The 24,954-nt window shown below is 44.3% G+C and overlaps 1 protein-coding gene across 1 annotated transcript in view; it reads right to left on the bottom strand.

Moving 5' to 3' along the window:
- The window catches only part of PRRG2 (proline rich and Gla domain 2), a 31,019-nt gene extending 16,609 nt beyond the window's left edge, over window positions 1-14,410 (bottom strand). Inside the window, exons 1-3 of the mRNA XM_061590570.1 lie at window positions 14,126-14,410; window positions 10,627-10,740; window positions 5,827-5,990 (exon numbers count right to left, since the gene is read on the bottom strand). Coding sequence (XP_061446554.1) covers window positions 5,827-5,990; window positions 10,627-10,732 — 270 coding nt within the window. The 5' untranslated portion in view covers window positions 10,733-10,740; window positions 14,126-14,410. The remainder of the gene's footprint in view (window positions 1-5,826; window positions 5,991-10,626; window positions 10,741-14,125) is intronic.
- Between the last annotated feature and the right edge of the window lie 10,544 nt (window positions 14,411-24,954).

Below are 24,954 nucleotides of genomic sequence, written 5' to 3'. Positions count from 1 at the left end.
TAACTATTTTGTGTATATTAAACTTATACATATTTGAAAGACATCTCACAAAGAATTGCACTGATATATAGGGAAGTTTTAAATTATGTCTCATGACTGATAGCTACAGTATTTCAAACATAATAAAATTACATGTAATGTTTGAATAGATAAATCATCTAGACCAACTGATTTCTTCAGGAGGGAGAAAAGACACCAGTTCCTCATATATATCAGATTCTTAATAAAAGTTCATTTTGCCCTAAATTAATCTTTCCCACAGCACTCCAATAACTTTTTAGCTGAAGAACCATGCCAGTAATTTTTTTATACTGTGTATCTCTATATGAAAAGGAAATAATGCGGCAACAGGCGTTGTCTCTCTCTGAGTCAGGAGATGAAACCAGTCCAGATTCTGAACCGGCTGTGAGTACATAAGAAACTGTGCCATGCAATCCAACAGAGATGCAGAACTGCATAATCCTAACTCTCTGCTTATAATTACATGGAGATTTGTCACATTCAGTGAGGGATAGGGCAGCTGGTTCCTGAGTATTGGTGCAGGAAGAATTTAAGCATGTACAGCTTCTCCTTCATAGAGGTACAGTAGTGAGAAAAGTTGTACCTCCTGACATTTACCTTTCTGTGGAATTTAACTCTGGGGTTGCCAACATGGTTCCTGTGTGAACCATGGCACCCTTGGTGGACGTCTCCTGGGGATCCACGAAGCCTCTGAGCCTCCACTCCGCTCCCTGCCTCCTTTCTCATGAGGTGGCAAAGACAGTTAATTTTTTCCTGGGGGAGGGGGGAGGAAGACAGAGGCCTGGGAGGAGAGAAGCAACCCAAAGGGGTAGCGGCCCCTGCACTCTCTCAAAGTTTCAAATGTGCCCATGGTCCCAAAAAAGTGAGTGGCAACCCCCTGATCACATCTGTTTTCAAAAAAGAAATATGGGAAGAATCATGAAGGAGTTTACACAGTCCTGGCATGGTATGGAAGGTGGCACTTTAAAACTAGCCAATTTATTGTGGCATACATTTTGGTGGCACACACAGGGGTAAAGAAAGAAAGACATCAACAGTGGGGGCAAATGGCAACCAAATACAAGAAGTGCAGGCTGTGATGATTCCATTAAAGCTTAAACGTAAGCAAAATAAATTCAGTCACCATTCACAACAGCGATAATTGTTGGTAACACAATCAGCCAGCTAAGTTAATTAACACCTGCAGTGGGACAGGAAACCACTGTCTCTATTGCTGCAATAGACTAAGGTTGCATATGCACCTCACACTTAAAGCACATGGCTTCCCCCAAAGAATCCTGAGAACTATAATTTGTGAAGGGTGCTGGGAATTTTATTTCTTATTTATTTATTTATTTATTGCACTTGTATACCGCACCATAGCCGAAGCTCTCTGGGCGTAGCACTCCGAAGAGTAAACTGCAGTTCCCAGGATTCTTTGGGGAAAGCAATGTATGGTGTGTATACAGTCCAACATAGCTACCCCTCTAGCATTGTTTGGGACTTCCATAATAATGGGTAAATATGCTGACTAATCTCATGCCCGCAGGAATAGAGGTTAGACATGTTAGTGGTTTTTCTGGTTTTTAAACTATAAATGATCACCCTGGGCTGCAAGGGTTTTGAATCATGGTTACCACGAAGTAGCACTTGGCATTTAAGGATACGCTGGCGGGAAATAAAAATGTAAGTCAAAACATGAACGCTACAGAGAAAACAACAGAGCATTTCCTCAAGATAATTCTTACTGCCCCAGCCACAAAGATAAAACATGAACAAGTCAGTTATGCATATGATGTCTGCGCCTTTGCAGTACCAGTAGCAAATAATGGTAAGGGAAGCTCCTAGTCTCTTGAGTGGCACATGAGGGCAGATTCACACATATCTGTAATCTGGGCTCCTGCTGGGAGGAGGCAACAGCAGCAGGTCTGTTTCTTCAGGAGCCTTGCCTGCATGTTCCTTTAGGACTAATCTAACTTTTGCCTTCCTGAGCTGCTGCAAGGAGCGAGTTAGCTACTGGGAAGGGCCTACCGTAGGCACCAAGCCTCCTTCCATCATGGGACTCAAGGCAGCATTCGTGAGGTTTCTTTGCAGATATCCATCCAGGCCTGACATACCCAGACCTGCTTAGTTCCAGCTAGGTAGTGGACTCGCCGCAAGTGTTAAGTTGGAAATGTAGATTGTGATGGTTATTTAACTTTTGTAAATTGTTTTGTAAATCATATTGCTTTATTGTATTGATTTATTGTTTTATTGATGTATTCTTATATTGTATTTTGATATTTGTATCTTCTGTAAGCTGCCTTGAGGACCTTGGGCCAAAAGGCGGGGTATAAATATTATTATTATTATTATTATTATTCTTCTATTAATAATAATAATAATAATAATAATAATAGTAAATGTAAATGTATTGCCTTTAAGTTGATTCCGACTTATAGCGACCCTATGAATAGGGTTTTCATGAGGCTGAGAGGCAGTGACTGGCCCAAGGTCACCCAGTGAGCTTCATGACTATGTGGGGATTCGAACCCTGGTCTCCCAGGTTGTAGTCCAACACCTTAACCATTATACCATGCTGGCTCTCAATAATAAATCAAATAATAAATAAATATGGGAGTTTTCTCAGTAAATTCTGTAATGTTCAGCTGATCCTGAAAGTGCTTCTACACAGATCCAGATTATGACTCCCAGAACTTAGAAAAAAACCTTTTTTTTAAAGCTGAGTCAGATCAAGCTCTGGCAACCTGTAGCCCTAGCATGTTGGAGCATTCATACAGTCAGTTCGGTTTTGGGGGGATTTAAAGAGACTAGGGCAGAGAGAAGGAAACAGTGGCCCTCCTGATGTTGTTGAACTTCAGTTCCCATCATCCTCAGCCAGTGTGGCCAATGGTCAGGAATTATAGGAATTGTAGTCCAACAACATCTGGAGGGCCAGAAGTTCTTCATCCTTGGACTAGGGCAGCCTTTACCAACTAGTGGGCCACCAGATGTTGTTGGACCACAATTCCCATCTTTCTTGACCATTGGCAATGCTGGCTGAGGCTGATGGGAGTTGTGGTCTAACAATATCTGGTGGCCCCCTAGTTGGGAAAGGCTGGACTAGGGGAAGCACTTTACTCGTGAAGTGATGAGAGTGGGAGAGTATAAGCATGGAATTCTTGGACTGAGGAAAGGAGGGGGCTCTCCAGATTTGGGAGGCAAATGAGAGGATGAAAGGCCCTGGATACAGGAGAGAGCATACTCAGGGAGGAGGTGAAGCACCAAGAAGGGAGATTAACATTGGGAAAGTTTCTGCTGGGAATTTAATCTGGTTTCTTACCAGATTAATTACATAATTAATGTCAATATTGGAAACAGCATAGCTTGCCAAGATCGGTATAGAAAAAAAATCCAAATGTGTAAAACGAGTAATATGCCAGAAACGACACACACACTCAGTCAACTTGAAACACCTTCACTGCACAGAAAAGGGAGGTGTGCAAACTGGCCTCCTAATTCATTGTAGCCCTCTCACTGTGTCTCTTTCCAACAAAATGAGATGCAAACAAGCTCTGGCCTGGCCACAGATTTCTCTTAGCCAGCCATCTCCACATGCTGCTGGTTTCACTCCCTGCCTTCCCAAGCCACCTGAGATGCCCAGACATACCTCTGTAATGGGAAGCCTGAGGCCTCTTTGCACGTGGCTGTTTTACTGTGCTAGGAATTTACCTGCTCCAAACTCCCTAGACAAGTCCTGGCATGGAGGATTGTAGTTAACAACAATATTCCCTGTCTGTTCACTGGCTTTGAAACACCAGGGCTTGACTGCCTTCCAAGGGAAGTATGGAGTCTTCTTGGCCCCTCTCACTACACCAGGATCCCACGCACCCACAAGATTTCCAAAGAAGCATGGAAGCTAGCATCTGCTACTTTATCCAGCATCCTCAGAATCCCAACCTCTTCCCCAATGCCAGCCCTTTTTCTTTTCTACAGAGTAAATGTTCCGGAATAAAGTTTGAGTGACTTGGTGGTAAAAATCTGGAAAATCTTACAAGCCAAAAGAAGAAATATAGCTCAATTCAGACACTGCACCTAACGATGATTTATGCCAAGGATGGAAACCTGTGACCCTTTGATGTTGTTGGACTACAGCTCCTATCCATCTTCCCTGACCAATGGCCATACTGGCTGGGGCTGACAGGAACTGGAGTCCAACAACATCTAGAGGGCCTCAAGTTTCCCACCCCTGGTTTACTTTAAACACAATTTCATCTTCCAAATATACAACAGGTAAAGCATGGCTCAGAGCTGCTTTTGTTTTCTGTTCTCTCAGCATTTGACCTCATGACTCCATTGTGCAGCAGTCTCAGGAAACAGAGCGGTGGCCAGAGCAATGGTTTGTCCATTCAGTTATTGCACTAAACCATTGTTAGCACAAAGCACATACTGCAAGCCCACTTCAATCTGGGGTTCCTAGTTCCAGTTTGCTAAATGATCACAAGTCATGGTTTGTCAATCCAGACACCATAGCAAACCAAACCAGTTAAGTTTCATTAACCATGGATTGGCTAGAGCTTGCTCATGCAAAAAAAAATTCCATACTATTTGAAAGAAACGTATTATGCAAAATAAGCAGATATATGCTAATTTTATACATTCATTTTGATCTCAACATTAGATTTCTTTGGTGCACATTTTTCTTTGGCACACAGTAGCCTGGATCAGATATAATGTTAAATTATGGTTTAATGTCACAAGAACGAGTCTCAGCTTACATGCTCCTCTCTCCTGGTATGTCCGTGAGGAGGAGATCAGAAGTTTTCACTTCAGTTAACCACAGTTTACTCTCATATCAAAACACTAAACTGTGATTCATTTTAAATATGTTTTAAGGAAACAACCCCATAAACCATGGTTTATATAGTTAAGACTACACACAATTTACCTAACTAAACGGCAGATAGTTAAAAATGGAAGTGAAAGCTTCTGATCTCCTCTGCACAAGCCTGAGGTTTCTTCATGTAGTGCCAAAAACTATAGGCTGCCATCTATGACCATAGGCTGACTTTATAGAAGGTTGGCACTACGATGCAGCAAGATTTAGCAGGTTGCTACAGGCAGCAAAATTTAGTTGCATATATGAAAGCAGAAACTGATATCTGAAATGTGCAGCAAGACCTCTTTTTAAGTATTGGGCCTAGCATGGGAAGGAACTATATCCCACTCTGCTTCAAGCAATAAAAGATACTGATCAGTCCCAACTTTAAACTCTTTCCTAGAGAACCTAGTAGCCAGGCTTTACCCCCTCTTTACCCCCTATTTAAGTCACATCCCCCTTGCAGAGCACAAAAGATCTTGCTTTAACTAACAATTCTAATCCCTTTCCAACAAAGCTGGGGTTCTGGCTCTTGGATGCTCTTTCCCGCTGTAACCAATCCATTAGCTCAGCAATTCTTAAACGTTCTTCTACGGTATTGGACCACTGATTTGGTTTGCTTTTTCTTTGCCGACCACCACATTTCTGACATTATAGCCATATGGGAGATTGCTTGAAAGGCTTTTAAATTAAAACTCAAGTTTTTCTACAGTCCCTCTAGTAGAGGACATATCACTAGGTAGTGGGCAAGGGTTGCTAGGTTCTCCTTTCATGTTTCATGTACAGCACAGCTGCAAATTTTAGTTTGGCATTTATCCCTGTTAGGTCTGAAAAATATTTTAGTCATTTTCCTCTATAATTCTAGTTGTGGCTTTGAGACCACCAATGACAGCAGACCACCGTTTTAAAAATCTCTACATTAGATGTTAATATGCTCCTCCCAGCCCAGGACACTCCTCATACTCAGCTGTTTTGAAGTCATCCTCAAAGACTTCACGGGCTTCCTCATAGCTGCAAACTTCCTCTTTGCATTCACGCTCCAGGTTGTCTGGACGGATCAGCTCAAAATCCCAGTGGTTGTAAAGAAGCTTGCGACCCAAGAATCGATGTGCAGTAGAGTCATCCAGGAACACTGAGAACAAGAACCATAAAACATTATCCTGAAGTTTAGAGAAGGCACAGTATTCTAGAATCAAGACTCCTTTCTTCTCCAAGAAAGAGGAGCAAGCGTTAGAGGATTATGGAGCGAACCCTAGCAGATTCGGGAAAGGTCACACTTCAGTGGTTGAGCATCTACTTTATATGCAGAATGTCTCAGGTGGAGACCGCAGCGTCTCCAGGTATAGCTGGGAATGCCTCCTGTCTGAAGTCTGGAAACTAGCTGCCAGTCAATACAGTAATACCTCAGTTAACAAATCCTCCGGGAAAGAAACTCCTTTTAACAAAGTCTTTTTTGGTGTGGGGGTTGGGGAGGCGTATACTCTGACAGAGTTAAAATGTGGCTCCTTGTCTACTGGACACATGGCTGGAATAGCCCTCCTTGCGAGGTGGCGCAGGCACCACCACAGTAAACCGTGTTTCGGGTGTCTTGGATGCACTGTTTGCTGCAGATATGTCTGCTCGAGTGTAGAAGAGGATGGCAGAGAGAGAGAGACCAAGCACAGGGTGGTGATGGTGGCTGCCCCTTGCCTGCCAGCTTGAGTGTGCAACAAAGGACCCAGTGTTGTTGCCAGCAGGGCACTTGGGAGCAGGGCCAGACCTACTATTAGGCAGGGTGAGGCAGCCTCAGACAACCGGTGGTATGTGAGCACAGCTGTACGTGTTATGTGGACTACGACCTGGGAGACCAGGGTTGGAAACCCCACACAGCCATGAAGCTCACTGGGTGACCTTGGGCCAGTCACTGCCTCTCAGCCTCAAAGGAAGGCAATGGTAAACCACCTCTCTGAATACTGCTTACCATGAAAACCCTATTCATAGGGTCGCCATAAGTCGGGATCGACTTGAAGGCAGTCCCATTTCCATTGTCAGTATGGTTGGCTTTTGTACATGGAATGTGGGGTGAGTGGTAGGCGCCATCTTGTTCTTCACCTCAGACAGCAAAACTTATTGAGCCAGTTCATGAAAGGTGACAAGAGATCAAAGACTCCTAAATTCCTCAAGAAGGGAATGCCATCTCAAAGACTAGAGCTAGAGTGGCCAAATGCTAAAGAGAACAGGGCTGCTACATAGTGTAGAAGATGGAATTTCAGCAGGTGTAGGTTGCAAATTGCTCAAGTGTCCATTACTTCTGGACATTCTGGCCTTGCTGTGAGGTGGGTATTTGCCCAGAAGTGAGGTTTGCCTCACAAACACTTTTGCCACTATTAAAGCAAAGGGGGCACTGCTCTATCAACCTCAGTCTGTCCTCAGCCAGCCCCCACCTCTCTACCTTCATCCTTAGAACCTGTCCAGGGGGAGGCATTGACTGTCAGCCTCCTCCTCCTTAGTCTCAATGTTGCCTTTGTAGAACTCAACAGGAAGAAAGAAGCAAAACTTTTATAAGTTGTCTCCACCTGTCATTGGCTCTTGCTCTGCCTTCTTTTGATCTGCCTACCTTCCGCCCTGCTAGTCCTAATGGACACCAGCTATCACTGGCCACTAGACTGTGTTGGTTTCTCCCCTCATTTCTTATCTTTCTTTATGGTTAAAGTCAGCATGACATCTAAGCTCTAGTCGTCATCTAAACAAAATCTAGTGGCATAAGCTTTTGTGAGACTGACCTCAATTTTGGGCAGACACCTGCCACTCCCAGCAAGGCCAGAAGGTCAACAGCAGAGCTTGGAAAAGTTACTTTTTTGAACTACAACTCCCATCAGCCCCAGCCAGCATGGCCACTGGATTGGGCTGATGGGAGTTGTAGTTCAAAAAACTAACTTTTCCAAGCTCTGAAGTGCTACAGAATAGATGTACCACGTGACTACGCAGAGCACAAATTAAGGGAGTCACAAGCTACATCTTTTGAAATGCCCTCTTCCACATGACTGTGAAAAGGGCAGGAAAGGAGACCTTTCCTCTTTTGCATCTGGCCACCCTAGTTAGGGTAGACCTGGATGGGATGCAGGCTACTTGCATTCTCTGAGAGGAAAGGAGATTAGGCCATACTGGAGGCTAATGGGTTGAGTCCAGCTGGAGCTGATGGGAGTTATAGTCCAAAATGTCTATAGTGTAGTAGGTTGGCAAAGGCTGCTAAAGAGAACAGGGCTGCTGCATAGTGGTGTAGAAGATGGAATGTTAGCCGATGTACGTTGCAAAGTGCTCAAGTATCTTCCATCCTCACGAAGGGTGCATATGAAGGGGACTGAGGACTCTCCAGCATGGCCTGTGAGAGTGAGGGGTTAAAGCAGAGGCTTCTGGGAGCTTTGGAGAGGATTGGGAGCTGACAGCTGCATCTATCAGTCTTGTTTCTTTCTTTGATTCTCATTGCCTCTTATGGTCCATTTTAAACCCTATGTGGGTGCCTTTGTTGCTTTTTTCTTTTTTGCTGTCCACAGTCACGTCTTCCCTTCCTGGATGAACTTCTGTGCATTTTGCTAGTACTAAAACCTACTTGCTGTTTGAGGAAATGTGATGCTCCCCTCCCCCTGCACAATATATTGAATTCATTGCCAAATGCGGAATGTGGTTCTGCAAGTGTCCGAAGCAATCATTGGCTACAATTTGAGTCATGCATCTTTAGGAATGAGAGGGACAGAGCGGAAAGGTTGTGTTGCTTGTTCCTGTCATAATTAGTGGGGGGAAACCTTTATTGGTTTTAGCTGGATTTCTTAATGGAAGTAGAAGAGCCAGTGAGGTGTAATGGTTAAAGTATTGGACTATGACCAGGGAGAATGGCGTACAAATCCTCGTGCATCCATAAAGCTCCCTGGGGGACTTTGGGTTAGTATTTCTCAGACTAATCAACCTCACAGAACAAAATATACCAGTGGTGGTGGTGAGCCTTGCAAACTATCTTGAGCTTCTAGGAAGAGGATGCAAACGTAAATTAATAAAGAAGGGGTTAAAAAGGCTTATTTGGGGGAAACTCAAGTCTACTCTGTGGGTCTTTTGTGTACATTTTTCTTATTTCAAGAAGTCCCTAAAGCCACTTGTGGATTCAAGTTCTCAGAGGATATGTGCTCCCTTACTTCTGCACTGGATCAAACATCTAAAGCAGGGATGGGGAAACTGTGACCCTGCAGATGTTGTTGGACTCCCATCAGCCCCAGCCAGCACAGCTAGTGGTCAGGGATGATGGGATCCGGAATCCAGCAACATCTAGAGTGCCAAAGGTTTCACATCTCTAATCTAAAATTTAAAACAAAAGCACAGTGTGGGCATCTCCATCTATTGCACATGGACGGAATATCATGCTGTTTGTTCTTAGACTGTAGATAGAATTAACTGCTGCAAAGGGAAGTTTGACTGATTATGTAAAAAGGACTTCAGGTAGGTAAGGCTGAATCCTAATCCCACTCACTTGGGAGTAAGCCCCATTGAACTCAGTAGGTTATGGGTAGACATGGTTCAGATTGCACTGTGAGTGTTTAAGAGATCAGCCCCAATGGAAACCCAAAGCTGGTAGGTAGAACCCTGTGTTTGTTAGCCTCACTCCGGCATTATAGAATTTGAGACAATTCAGAAAAAAAGGGCCCCTTCCCTGGCTACCTGGGTAACCAGCTCACATGTCTCAACTGGCATCCAACATCAGTTCCCCAAATGCCCAGGTCAGCCAAGGATGTATTGTCATTGGGAAAGCAAATGGGGTCCTCAATAATTTTCTGATCCCACATTTTGACAACAGATACAGCAATTAAACCCTCCCTTCAGGATTTTTGTTTGCATTTCAACAAGAAACTACCTAAGGGTGCAATCCAAGTCCAACTCACATTGACGCCAGGTTGAGGGGAGTTGGATGTGGTGGATCTCCAGCTAAGCTAGCTCAGCTGTAAGTTCCTCAGCCAGGGTTCAGCCGAGACCGGTGCAAGTGGAGCCAGTATAAGGCCCAAACACAGAGCATGTTGAGGGGGGGCTGAGGTGAGGGGATTTAGGCCACATCCAATTCATGTTCAGAGCGCTCCTGCAGGTCCCAATCCAGGCAAAAGTTATGCCAAGGAAAAGGTCAATCTACGAAAATAATTGCAATATACGTCAATGGAAAGGGCTTAATCCCCAGTAGGGATATTTGGGAGAACAGAGTCTTTCATGAAGCTCCCGGCTGAGCTGGTGTTCAGCCAACCCAGAGGTTCCTGAATGGCAACTGGATGCGTCAAACTTTACACCGGCTTCTCTTGCTCCAGCACAAAATACTCTGGTTTCCCCTGAGTTAGATTGCTAACACTTCACATTTCTCAAGCCAATACACAAACTGAAACACAGGTATCCTTTGAAATTCACACTTCTCTGATTTTTTGCAATGCAGTTCTCCAACCAAAACAATGTGTACAAAAATGCATGGATCAGCAGGAAGTGTGCATGAAAAATTTATATAGTAGTGAAAATAACATACAAAAATGCATTATATTAGGGAAGGTTGCTTGCAAAAATGTGTATAAATCAGAAATTCATACAAAAATGTGTTTATTAGGAGATATTTGCACTAAAAAGCTGACAAATTTTCATGAGGATTAAAAAAGTAGCAAATTGTTACAGAAACGTGGAAAACTGAATTTAAGATTGGAAAAAGTTTTTATTTTTTCTAGTTATCGAGAGAATCAAAATTATTTGTCCATCCTCTTCCCTCAAGTTACCTTGATCCTCTTGTGTCTGAAGGTGTTTAGGCTGTCTCTGGAGGGAACCAGCAAGGCAAGGACCGAGGGCTTGGAACAGCAAGAGGAGATGCAGAGGACTCCACATGACAGGCCCTGAAAGGAGAGCATGAGACACCGTTGAAGATCTGGGTTCAACAGAGTCCCAAGATTCTGGGACAACACTTTTCCCTCCTGTAAAACAGACTCTCTCTCATCTGCTACCATTCACTTACAACCCCACCACCACCACCACCACCACCTTTGACACAATATACTGAATTTTGAGTTTCACAGCTGCGCAAGCTGCAGATACTGTATTATACATTTGTCCCCCCTCCCCCCCAAAAAAGTTGCTGCTCAACTGTCTGATAACAAGGGAGGAACTGCTGTGTATGATGCAGCTGGGCATTTGATAATAATAATAATAATAATAATAATAATAATAAATATTTATTTTTGAGTCGCCTATCTGGCCAAATTAACGGCCACTCTAGGCGACGTACATTAACGTACACAAGAGCCCAAAAGAAGCAGCAAAATGGGAAGGCAGAGCCTGTCCAGCCATTAGGCAGAATGAAGTAACTGCCTCAGGCAGCTGATTTGGGGTGTCATGGAAGGCAAGCAGATTGTTAGCTATTTGATTTATTATTGTATATTTGTACTGGGAGGAAGTGGCATGTGGGCTTTTCTGCTTCGGGTGCCAAAATAACTCTGGCCTTGGGTAGTGTCTGCCTTGACTTGGAGGGGTACTCTATTTACCACTTCGAGTCAGGCAGCTAAATATCTTGGGCCTGCTCTGCAGAGGGGAAAGCTTCCAAGTGGTTAAAAAAGCATTACTAAGGATCCTAACTAGGTAATTACTTAAAAAAAATCCTTTTACATTTTAAATTGGATTGCCAGCTGGTCTGGCTTGCTCCTATTCCCTTCACAGAAGTCTGATCTGTAGAAATCAGCAGGTGAAGCTTTTCATAGCATGGTGCTAAACATTCATACCTGCTAATTGCTACAGATTCAACTGAAGTTAAAAGAACACCAACAGAAGCAGGTTCAGAAGCCAGGAACTGTAAATGTGCTGGAATAGTTTGGAATATAGAAATGTATATTTTTTAATTATTATATTTTTACCCCACCTTTCCTCCAAGGAGGTCAAGGTGGCACACATGGTCTCCCCCTCCCCATTTTATCCTCACAACAACCTTGTGAGGTAGGTTAGGCTTCAGCCTAGCCCAATATCACCCAGTGAGCTTCATGACTGAGTGGGCATTTGAATCCTGGTTTCCCAGGTCCAAGTCCAACACTTGAACCACACCACCCTGGTATCCCCTCTCAGGGCATTTACAATCTTTATAGCCTAAGTTTAATCACATTTACTCAGAAGTAAGCCCTATTTATGTCAATGCCTGCCTGATTCTTGACATGTTTACTCAAAAGTATATCCCCTAACATTGAGTTGAACAGGACTTGCTCCCCAAGTCTGTGTGCATTAGGGTTGCCAGGTTCAGGGCCTGAGACTGATCCTGTATCTTTAGGAAAAGAGAAAGTCAGCCAAGTGCAGGTGTTCTTGCAACACGGTAATGGGAAAAACCACAAGGTGGAATTCTCCCCCCTCCACAATGTTTAGGGCCAGCCTCCAAGAGGTCTTCTGTATCTTTAAAAGTTGTGCAGAGGGAAGGGAGAATTCCACATTGTGGTTTTTCCCATTATAGTGTTGCAAGAACACCTGCACTTGGCTGACCTTCTTTTCTCCTAAAGATCAGTCTCAGGCCCTGAACCTGGCAACCCTATTTCACATCCATCTTGTGAACAGGTGTACTCAAAGGAAGTAGCTTGGAATCAGAGCCAGGAATCCTGGAAAGGGTGGAGTGGTGAGTCAGAGTGAAGTAGATGGAATCTGGGCTCCTGGGAAGTTTAAGTTTAGTGTATTAAAACAGACATGCAAATCTGGAAACTAGGCAAGGGTTGTAGCTTAGTGGCAGAGGATTTGCTTTGCATGCAGAAGGTCCCAGGCTCAATCGCCAGCATTTTCAGGTAGGGCTGCACAGGGAACAGGGCCAAGATATTCTTCAGCCATTTTCCAGAAATCCACCTCTTGAAATGGCACGAGCTTTGCTTTCTGCCCTTAGATTTATCAACCAAGTTAATCATTTACAGCCTGATCTTGTGCGTATTTCCTTGGAAACTAGCCCCACTGGGTCCAGCAAGGCTTATGTCTGGGTTGGCCCAAAGATATTTTGTTGTGCCAAGCACTGTGTGATCCAAGAGGTGTGTCCCAGGATCCTTTACAACGTCACAGATGATGTTATAAAGCAATGATCAGATTGCATATTGCTTTATTTTTGAAGCTTTTAAAAGTAATTACTGTCCTAAGCTATGGCTTGGGAAGCTTGTATAAATGGGCTGAACCTGGTCTTCTGAACATGTCCACTTAGGATTTCAGCCTTAGAAATATTTGTAGTTAATTAAAACTGAAAGTAAACCAGCCACTTTCTCTTGCTGCTCAGATTAGCCCCAACAGTTCTTGTCAAACAGAATCTAGCATGAGTAAATAACGTTCTTGGTAACAAATTTTAATGCTTTAATTCTAGGCTATGTTTGCTAAAAGGCTACACTTAGGATAATACTTAATATTTATATAGTCTTTTCAAGTGGTCAGAGTGCTTCACATAATATTATCTTGCAATCCTGACAACAACCCTATAAGGTAGATCAGTATTATCCCTATATTGCTAGGATTGCCCACCTTTTCAGTTTAAAAAATTTGGGACCTGGAGAATCTCCAGGCCAGAGGGTTTATATTCCCATAAACAGTAACAATTAGTAGCCAGTACAGAATATGTCCCCAATTAGGGGTGGCTAACCTGTAGCCCTTCAGATGTTGCTGGACTATAGCTCCCATCATCTCTGAGTATTGGCCGTGCTGACTGGGGCTGATGGGAGTTGAAGTCAAGAAACAACTGGAGGGCCACAGATAGCCCCCCGATAGACACTGCCCAGTGAGTTCATAACTTGCTTTCAGAGAAACAAAATTAGGCTACAAGCCTGTGCACACTTATCTGAGAGTATGCCTTACTAAAAACAGTGGGACTTATTTCTGATTAGGCGGCGTGTAGGATTGTGCTGGGAGACGATTCAGTGCCAGGTTTATTGAAGCATTCTGGTGATCCATGTTTTCTTAATTCTGGGTTAATTTGCATGGGGTCCTCACAATCACTAGTGTGGACTGATGCTGAATTTACCTCCGTCTATAGCATTTAACTTCCATTTTCTCATCAAAAGGGCTAGGAAAGAATAAAAACTGGAAACTTAGTAAAAGTTCTCTTTTCTGTTTCAGATCCAGTTTCAGAAAGCCAGCATAATTCCCTAGACCATAAAGACCTTAAAGCCGCAGAAGAAAAAAACCCCAAGCAAATCACTCACAACCCATCTGGAAAGCAAAGCGTCCTTTTGTTTTGTTTGAAGCCCACTTGGTTTCAAAGCTGCCTGTGTGCTGCCAACTCACCTGTGTGGAAATTGTGGGCGGGAAGCAGGTATGCTGACCTGGATGGAAGCACCTGGCTGATTCCAAAGAGCCTCTGCTCTGCTCTCACAGTAGAAAGCCAGATCCCAGATGTGAATAGCTGGAAGGCAATCCAAACATTAGAAGGTAGAGGCGAAAGGAAGAACTGACATATCCTCAATCCATGCCAGTCCAGTGCAGAGAGAAACTCTTGGAAACAAAGCGAAACTCTCTTGGACAGAAAGCAGGAGCTGCCAGAGCTCCAGGTGAAGGTGGGTGGGTCTGAAGGTCACATGGAGGAGGAGAGACAGGTAAAGCCAGGGGGAGGGGAGGTTGTAGGAGGAGTCTAAGGTTCGGCTGCCAGAATTCCTGTGTGTGGGCAGCTAGCCTTTGCTTTGCAAATAGAGAGAGTCTACACTGCAGTCACACGCAGCCCTGTCAGGAGAGCAATCCCCACTCAGACAGAAGTGATCTCATCTTTCTTTAATACAGCACAAGTTGTGAAGCTTTAGAAACAGGTTCAAGAGCTCAGGCCTGAAGAGAGCTGGCTCCCCTCCAGATTCTCTAGTGCTCTTTCTTTGATGTCAATTTTTGTTTTGTTTTAGCATAAGTACAGTTAAGCCGGGAAGCCACGCATACAGTTGTGTATGCATATTTTCATTTTCTAGGAAGATACATCAGGGGCATGGTTGATCTCTTAACAGTGACAACATCCTAAGTCAGTGTGGAAATGAGGGGGTTCTGTAATGTTCAGGGGCTGGAAACCATTCAATACTCCGAGAATGGTGTTCAGTATTCTCCCTCCTCTCCCTCGGAGATCCCTGTGCCACTCCAGATGTCCTTTTTATTGTGCGTTCATGATGATTTAAGCCCACGATGGTATCAGAGCAGTTATACGCGATCCCACTTTCAATACTGTTTGTGCCTGCAAAAGTTTCAGGACTTACTGCTTCGTTTCCAGTCAGTGCATGTCCTGTGCTGAAATCCTATTATTTTTCATACCACAAATGTTCTGGGGCTTGTTTGCTTGTTTGCCCCACTTTTCTTGTGCTATAGCGCAAGAGTGCCCCTCCAGGTGGCAATAATGCAGTCATATAGGGGAAGCACATTGTATAATAACTAAGAAAGCAAAACTATGCTTGAAAGGTCCGGCATAAATCCACCACTGATGAGCTATTATGCCATCAATGACATGCTGCAGGATACACCTGCAAGGAAACACTAGTCTGGAGGGTCTCTTGTCTCTCCTCAGGAATGTTCTGTCACCTGAAAGGTTCTCAGTGTTATTAAATCATTTGATTGAATCAGAGTTGCTAGATGAAGAGAGTTTAATAGAATGCTACCTTTTAAGCCCCATACTGGGAACCAATGAAATGAATGAAATAAACTCCTTTTGTAAGACTTTGACTCTTTACCTCCTAAATTGTTCCTGTTGAGAACTGCTTACTCTGCTAATCAAGAGAGAACCAATGAAGAGGACATGGAAATATGGTTGGGATCACACCCATTGTTCTCACTCGTGAGCTTTGCATATTCATCTTTTCTTCTCTACAGGCCTAAGCGACTACAACTTGTATTTTGCAGGGTATCTTCCTGAGAGACCCTCATGACACACATACACACGTCATCGCTCAAGAGATCAGATGAATCTGCAGGAGGCCAAGGTCAACAGCAACAGATAATATTCTCCCCACCCCACACGCCACCTGCTATACTGTTATGGATTTGGGGTTGAGACGGATTATTTCTATGAGTCCCCTTCCAGCCTTTGATTTGGAATCCTGCACCTGGGGGTGAAAAACCCACTCTGCTGGTCAGATGAGTTTCTTTTGTTAATCTAATAGAGTGGCCAGGTGGGTTAATGGGCCTGTCAGGTGCCCATCAACTGGTGAATGGGCGAGGGAGATTGAAACTCTTCAGGACAGCCCCCCCCCCCCAATTCCTGGGGCACAAGGAGAGGCTTGTGTTTTTAGTGTCTGAAAAAGGCTGGGAACTGGAGGCAGGCAGAAAGACTGGCTTTAGGGTGCCTCCTGTAACTGTGATGGAAAAGCTGGATATTGGACTGCTGATGTCTTGAACCCCTCCATCTTAAGCTCAGGTTGGAATGTGTGTAAATAAATAAACCATATTTCATAAAGGAAACCAAACCCGCTCGGAGATTGGGGTGGTGCAAAACAATAAGTTTGTCCGCTGAATAGAGCTTAAGGCTGCAATCCTATACACGCTTACCTGGAATTCCTTGTAGTGGGTGATTCGATCATTAGGAACATAGACAGTGGGGTGTGTGATGGGCGTGTAGACAGCAAGGTGTTTTGCCTGCCTGGTGCGAAGGTTGCGGATATCGCCCGTCGTTTAGATAGTTTGGTAGACAGTGCTGGGAAGGAGTCAGTGGTCGTGGTGCACGTTGGCACCAACGACATGGGGAAATGCAGCCGTGAGGTCCTGGAAGCAAAATTTAGGTTGCTAGGTAGGATGCTGAAAGCCAGGACCTCCAAGGTGGCTTTGTCTGAAATGCTACCGGTTCCACGCGCAGGACCAGCCAGACAGGCCCAGCTTCGCAGTCTCAATGCGTGGATGAGACGATGGTGTCGGGTGGAAGGGTTTGGATTTGTTAGGCACTGGGGAACATTTTGGGACAAGCCGGGCCTGTACAAAAGGGACGGGCTCCACTTGAACCAGAATGGAACCAGACTGCTGGCACTTAAAATTAAAAAGGTGGCAGAGCAGCTTTTAAACTGACTGAGGGGGGAAACCCGACACGAGCTGAGAAAGGTCCGGTTCGGAATAAACCTCCCCCCTGGGATAAAAACCAAAGAAATGATGAAATTTTAAAAGGGGTAGGCCTAGAAGTAGGCATTGTGAGAGCAGGGGCACAGGATATAAATTCAGAAGAGCAAAATTACCACAGGCCTAACCACAAGTGCCAAAGACACTTGAAGAGAGACACTGCTTACAAGTGCCTGTACGCTAATGCTAGGAGCCTGCGAACCAAGATGGGAGAACTGGAGTGCTTGGTCTTAGAGGAGAGCATTGATATAGTGAGCATAACGGAGACCTGGTGGAATGGAGAAAACCAGTGGGATACGGTTATCCCTGGATATAAACTATATCGGAAGGACAGGGAAGGACGTATTGGTGGCAGAGTCGCTCTATACGTGAAAGAAGGCATTGAATCCAGCAAGCTCGAAACCCCAAAAGAGGCAGACTCCTCCACAGAATCGTTGTGGGTGGTGATACCATGCCCCAGGAGGGACTTAATACTGGGAACGATCTATCGTCCCCCTGATCAAAATGCTCAGGGAGACCTTGAGATGAGATATGAAATTGAGGAAGCATCCAAACTAGGAAATGTGGTAGTAATGGGTGACTTCAACTACCCGGACATAGACTGGCTGCATATGTGTTCCAGTCATGACAAAGAAGCAAAGTTTCTAGATATTCTAAATGACTATTCCCTAGACCAGTTGGTCATGGAACCGACCAGAGGGACGGCAACCCTGGACTTAATCCTCAGTGGGGACCGGGACCTGGTGCGAGATGTAAGTGTTGTTGAACCGATTGGGAGCAGTGACCACAGTGCTATTAAATTAAACATACATGTAACTGGCCAATTGCCAAGAAAATCCAACACGGTCACATTTGACTTCAAAAGAGGAAACTTCACAAAAATGAGGGGATTGGTAAAAAGAAAGCTGAAAAACAAAGTCCAGAGGGTCACATCACTCGAAAATGCTTGGAAGTTGTTTAAAAACACTATATTAGAAGCTCAACTGGAGTGCATACCACAGATCAGAAAAGGTACCACCAGGGCCAAGAAGATGTCAGCACGGTTAACGAGCAAAGTCAAGGAAGCTCTTAGAGGCAAAAAGTCTTCCTTCAAAAAATGGAAGTCTTGTCCAAATGAAGAAAATAAAAAAGAACACAAACTCTGGCAAAAGAAATGCAAGAAGACAATAAGGGATGCTAAAAAAGAATTTGAGGAGCACATTGCTAAGAACATAAAAACCAACAACAAAAAATTCTATAAATACATTCAAAGCAGGAGACCATCTAGGGAGACAATTGGACCCTTGGATGAGAAGGGAGTCAAAGGTGTACTAAAGAACGATAAGGAGATTGCAGAGAAGCTAAATGAATTCTTGGCATCTGTCTTCACAGTGGAAGATATAGGGCAGATCCCTGAACCTGAACTAACATTTGCAGGAAGGGATTCTGAGGAACTGAGACAAATAGTGGTAACGAGAGAGGAAGTTCTAAGCTTAATGGACAATATAAAAACTGACAAATCACCGGGACCGGATGGCATCCACCCGAGAGTTCTCAAAGAACTCAAATGTGAAATTGCTGATCTGCTAACTAAAATATGTAACTTGTCCCTTGGGTCCTCCTCCGTGCCTGAGGACTGGAAAGTGGCAAATGTAACGCCAATCTTCAAAAAGGGATCCAGAGGGGATCCCGGAAATTACAGGCCAGTTAGCTTAACTTCTGTCCCTGGAAAACTGGTAGAAAGTATTATTAAAGCTAGATTAACTAAGCACATAGAAGAACAAGCCTTGCTGAAGCAGAGCCAGCATGGCTTCTGCAAGGGAAAGTCCTGTCTCAGTAACCTATTAGAATTCTTTGAGAGTGTCAACAAGCATATAGATAGAGGTGATCCAGTGGACATAGTGTACTTAGACTTTCAAAAAGCGTTTGACAAGGTACCTCACCAAAGGCTTCTGAGGAAGCTTAGCAGTCATGGAATAAGAGGAGAGGTCCTCTTGTGGATAAGAAATTGGTTAAGAAGCAGAAAGCAGAGAGTAGGAATAAACGGACAGTTCTCCCAATGGAGGGCTGTAGAAAGTGGAGTCCCTCAAGGATCGGTATTGGGACCTGTACTTTTCAACTTGTTCATTAATGACCTAGAATTAGGAGTGAGCAGTGAAGTGGCCAAGTTTGCTGATGACACTAAATTGTTCAGGGTTGTTAAAACAAAAAGGGATTGCGAAGAGCTCCAAAAAGACCTCTCCAAACTGAGTGAATGGGCAGAAAAATGGCAAATGCAATTCAATATAAACAAGTGTAAAATTATGCATATTGGAGCAAAAAATCTTAATTTCACATATACGCTCATAGGGTCTGAACTGGCGGTGACCGACCAGGAGAGAGACCTCGGGGTTGTAGTGGACAGCACGATGAAAATGTCGACCCAGTGTGCGGCAGCTGTGAAAAAGGCAAATTCCATGCTAGCGATAATTAGGAAAGGTATTGAAAATAAAACAGCCGATATCATAATGCCGTTGTATAAATCTATGGTGCGGCCACATTTGGGATACTGTGTACAGTTCTGGTTGCCTCATCTCAAAAAGGATATTATAGAGTTGGAAAAGGTTCAGAAGAGGGCAACCAGAATGATCAAGGGGATGGAGCGACTCCCTTACGAGGAAAGGTTGCAGCATTTGGGGCTTTTTAGTTTAGAGAAAAGGCGGGTCAGAGGAGACATGATAGAAGTGTATAAAATTATGCATGGCATTGAGAAAGTGGATAGAGAAAAGTTCTTCTCCCTCTCTCATAATACTAGAACTCGTGGACATTCAAAGAAGCTGAATGTTGGAAAATTCAGGACAGACAAAAGGAAGTACTTCTTTACTCAGCGCATAGTTAAACTATGGAATTTGCTCCCACAAGATGCAGTAATGGCCACCAGCTTGGACGGCTTTAAAAGAAGATTAGACAAATTCATGCAGGACAGGGCTATCAATGGCTACTAGCCATGATGGCTGTGCTCTGCCACCCTAGTCAGAGGCAGCATGCTTCTGAAAACCAGTTGCCGGAAGCCTCAGGAGGGGAGAGTGTTCTTGCACTCGGGTCTTGCTTGCGGGCTTCCCCCAGGCACCTGGTTGGCCACTGTGAGAACAGGATGCTGGACTAGATGGGCCACTGGCCTGATCCAGCAGGCTCTTCTTATGTTCTTATGTATAGGATCGTGCTGCTGATTAGGACCTCTTTAACAGTTCTTGCATTTTCATTACCAAATGGGACTGAATACAAGTTACCACTGCAGTGTGGGAACCACATTCCACTGATTAGGATCCTAGATTGCTCCATGTTTTGAATTTAGTCTAGATCATTTGGTCTGCAGAAGGAACATAACCACTGCCTGTAGATGACACTGTTTGTCACAGTAGCTATAAAAGAAGAACTGTGTTTTGTTAAAATTAAAATGTTCTGCCAGAATTATATAATGGACTAACAGAGCTTGCTTTCATTTTGTCATATTATTGATAATTTGGTCCCAAACACCTAAAACAATTGCATAAGTGTATTAATTTACTGTGATTCTAAGTCTAGGGTCTTGGAAACTGAAGCTAAAGATATTGTATTAATAGTAGGAGAAATATATGGTCAAGAGACTGGAAAGAGCTCCTTCGCTGTCATGATGACATGTTACTTTCTTACCCTGTTGTTCACAGTTTCAATCCTTTTCAGCAAGATACCTTTTAGGGTCATAACCTGACCTATAAAACATACGATCAGTTCCACTTCCTCATGCTTGTGTCGCTGAAACCAAGTATTGCTCTTTAGTTTCCTTTACGGTCTATTTACCAAGCAGGGCTGGGAGCTCACCTTCTTACAAAGAGTTTTCACATCGCTGAATTTTGTGTTGCTGTGGTGTTTTTCCCCCACATATGCCATTGGTGTTATGGTCTGAAGGCACATAAGACTAGCTCACCACTGAAGCTAAAGAGGGTCAGGTCTGGTCAGTGCCTGGATGGGAGACTGCTTGGGAACCATATGTAAGCCACCTTGGGTTTCTATCATGAAAAGAAAGGCGGGGTATAAATGTAATAAAATAAATAAATAAATAGCTGCTGATAGCATGCCAGCAGCAAGAGAGCTTAGATTTAGCTGATCTGACCTTGTCCCTGCCACTTTCCTTTCTAAATTGCAGCCCCTGTTCAAAATATTTGATAAGTGTCTGCATGAACTTTGCTCATATCCCTTTAGGAGTTAAGACCCTGGAAGAGAACTTTAGGGGCCCTTCAGATGCATTCATGATGATCTGTACTCATGATACTATTGTGGAGGTCGTGGTTATATGCAGTGAGTCCTACTTTCAATACTGTTTGCACCTGCAAAGGTTTTGGGGTGCATAAACTGCTGCATTTCCAGTCAGTGCAAGTCCTGTAGTCCTGCTGAAATCCTGTCCCAGTTTGGGGAGGGGGGGTGTCCTGCTTTTGTTTCACTGTAGCACAGGAATTCACCTCCAGGTGGCATTAATGTGGTGACACTGGGGAAAAGTTGCAGGACAACTAGGAAAGCAGAATGGTGTGTGTGCAGTCCAGTATCAATCCACCACTCACTATTATTGCATCAATAGCATGTTGCTGAATACACCCACAAAGAAACACCCGTCCGAAGGGGCCCACACAGTTTACTATTGCAGAGCTTCTAATTTCTCTCTTTCAGTGATTTTTGTCAGGACTGCAGTGCATGGGAAGGGGAGATTTAATTCCTTCTCCCCCTGCAACAGTTCCAACAAAAATGGCCCCAGGTTGCTATCAGCTCTAGGAGGGAAGTCTCAGTTGATGCCTATGGAAGCTTTCCTCCTAGGGCTAGTTGCAGTTTCGGGGGTGGGCTGATCTTCATAAAGACTATGGCAGGAAAGGAAAGAATTAAACTATAATTGGGAGTGGGGACGATGACGATCTGTGCTTTTTTTTTAACTGACATGATTGCCAGTGACACATTCACATACTCTTTGGTCCTTAACCAGAAGAGCAGTGATGACAGACATACAATTTTCCCTGAAAGACAGTTTGCACTACCAATCTTCTCGATGTGCAGGGGAGTGTTGGGAGCATTGCAGAGTGAAGGTGAGGTGCAAGACTGCTGACCAGTGTCCTGTGTCTGTCCTGCCCAGAGCCTGAAACACGAGACGGAGATGAGGCTTGATTTAATTCTCTTTTTATTAGAGTGATGCTTACGTCCAAAGCAGTGTGCTTCATAAACCTGTCTACTCTAGCTCACTACCTTCCCTAACTAAGCTACCTGGATAGTCTCTGCAGCGTGTAGGGAGAGTTGAATCAGCACTAGAGCCTGGGCGGCCACCTGCTTAAGTACGGAAGGTCTTTGCCCGTAACCAACGGCTCCTCTGATGTTCCACCCTCTCAAGGACCCTTTTCTCATGCCGTCTCGCATGGGGTGAGGGGTAGTGAGCCTCAGCTGGCCCATCTGACAGCGGGGCTTCGATAGGCAATGGCTCAACCTCAGGAAGTGGGAAGCTGGTTGGCTGGGAAGCATTTGAAGTGCCAGGCGGGGATTCCTTTGGGGGTGTGGTTGGCGCACGAGGGGTTGCTTCCCAACAGCTCAGGCGGGGGGCTCGCAGGCAGAGCGGGAACTGCCTTGATGGGGGGGCTGGCCGATGGAGGCTGTGGGTTGACTGCGCTCTCCCTTCCTTCAACGCTCCCAGGGACCTCGTCCTCATCCGACTCCTCTCCCTCTCCCTGAGCTAACTCCTGGGGCGCCTCAGATACAACATCATCCCCCCCTCCATGCACCATCTCCCCCCACCCCCTGGGCTTGGGCTTGTCCGAGTAAGCGTCATGGAACTCCCTCACCAAGTCCAGCACATGAACATTGACTGATTCCCACGAACGCTCCATTTGGTCGTATCCCTTCCAGTGAATCAAATATTGAAGCTGCCCTCGGCGCTTCTGCAAGTCCAAAATCTGCTCCATATTCCTCTTGATACACTGGGTGTATCATGAAGGTAGGAGGCAGCCTCAGATGAAAAGCCACTGGATTGATCTGAACCTCCACCTCAAAGGGCCCCACCTTTCGATCTTCTAACTTAAGAGGAAAGTCTTGACCTGGTGCCGAAAAGATAACAGTGTTGGTGCCAGGTGCACCTCGTCTAACTGTTCCCTTAACAGCTGCTGCATTGCCTGGAGCTGCACAAAGTCTTTGGCTGCTGGAATGGAGGGGCTACCGTGTGGGGAGGCAAACGCTCGGGGGTGATATCCCAGGTTGGCAAAGAATGGAGTCTGTTGCATGGTCGAGTGCACTGCGTTGTTGTAAACAAACTCCGCTACAGGCAAAAAGGACATCCAGTTGTCCTGCTGGTAGTTGACATAACAGCAGAGATATTGCTCTAACGTGGCATTCACTCTCTGTCTGACCGTCTGTCTGCGGGTGATGAGATGACAACGGTCTTAGTTCACTCTGCAGCAGTTGCCACAAGGCGCACCAAAACCGAGCCGTAAACTGTGTCCCTTGGTCTGAAACTAAACTGTCTGGGAGGCAATCTGTACACATGTTGCACATACAATTGAGCCGTGTCTCGTGTGTTTGGGAGTGCCATGCACGGAATGAAATGAGCCATTTTAGTAAAAGCATCCACCACCAACAACACTGTGGTTTTCCCCTGTGAAAGTCACTGATGAAATCCAAAGTTACCATCTGCCAAGAACCCTGGGGGGTAGGGAGTGGCTGTAAGAGTCCCGCTGGCCATCCTGTGACATGTTTAGCTCTGGCACAGGTGGGGCAGGACTGGACATAACGCTCCACCTCCCCCTTCATCTGGGGCCACCAAAACTCCCTGGCGACTGATTGCAAGGTTTTGAAGACTCCAAAGTGCCCAGCAGTGGGGGAGTCGTGACACTGATGCAGGACCTTGGCTTTCAGATCCCTGGGGGGCACGTACATGGCGTCGTGATGATACAGCACCCCCCTTCAGCGTGTAGCCTTCTGCAATTCCCCGAATTGTGGAATAGTCTCCCTGAAGAGGTACGCCTGGCGCCTACATTACTATCATTCCGGTGCCAGGTTAAGACCTGGCTATGCTCCCAGGCATTTTAATGTTTAATGTTCATAACTTTTGAACTTTTATATTTTGTTTAATATATTATTTTGTTTTGTTGCTTGTGCTTATCATTTGTAATCTGATTTTACTGTGTTATTTTTGTATTTTAAACTTTTTGTACACCGCCCAGAGAGCTACTTGCTATGGGCGGTTTATAAATGAAATAAATAAATAAATAAATAAATAAATAAAAATAAAGTAGGCTGCTCCTCTAACTCTGAGTGCTTCTCCTGGACAAACGGATCTTGTTCTTGTGCCATCCGCAGATCCTCCACCCAGGAGTCCTGGCACCCCCCACCACCATCTTTTCAAGAGGTATGATCAGTTCCAGCAGTCTCGGAGTTGGATTCTCCAGGTATTCCGGTTTGCGGGATAGGGCGTCTGCCCACTTGTTCTGTGCCTGAGGAATGTAATGGATCTTTTTTTTTTTTTTATATAGTTTTTATTCAAATTTTTCCAAAAAACAAACAAAACAAAGTAAGAAAAAACATAACAATACTACAACAAAAAATAAAAATAAAATGGTTGACTTCCGATTTGTCACAGATCAGCTATAAGTATATAATATACATCAAACCTGTCCCTTAATATGTACATACAGAATCCCTTTTCTCCATAAGCTGTCTTAATTAATCATCAAATCCCAGTATCATCATTTTATTTTGATCTTTCGACAAAAAGTCTAAGAGAGGCTTCCAATCCTTAAGGAATGTATCTGTCGATTTTTCTCTAAGTAAACACGTCAATTTATCCATTTCTACTAAGTCCATTAATTTCAGTAGCCATTCTTCCATTGTTGGTATTGATTCCATTTTCCACTTTTGTGCATATAATAATCTTGCTGCCGTAATCATATATAATAATATTCTTCCATATTTCTTTTCTATTTGTTTATCCATAAAACCCAGTAAAAAAAATTCTGGTTTTGACTGAATATTTATCTTTAAAATTTTTTGCATCTTCCTACCTATCTGTGCCCAGAATAATT

The sequence above is a fragment of the Rhineura floridana genome, chromosome 11 (assembly GCF_030035675.1).
Source record: "Rhineura floridana isolate rRhiFlo1 chromosome 11, rRhiFlo1.hap2, whole genome shotgun sequence".
Lineage (NCBI taxonomy): Eukaryota > Metazoa > Chordata > Lepidosauria > Squamata > Rhineuridae > Rhineura > Rhineura floridana.
Note: the sequence above shows the minus strand (reverse complement) of the source record. Positions and strands in the feature narration are given on the sequence as shown.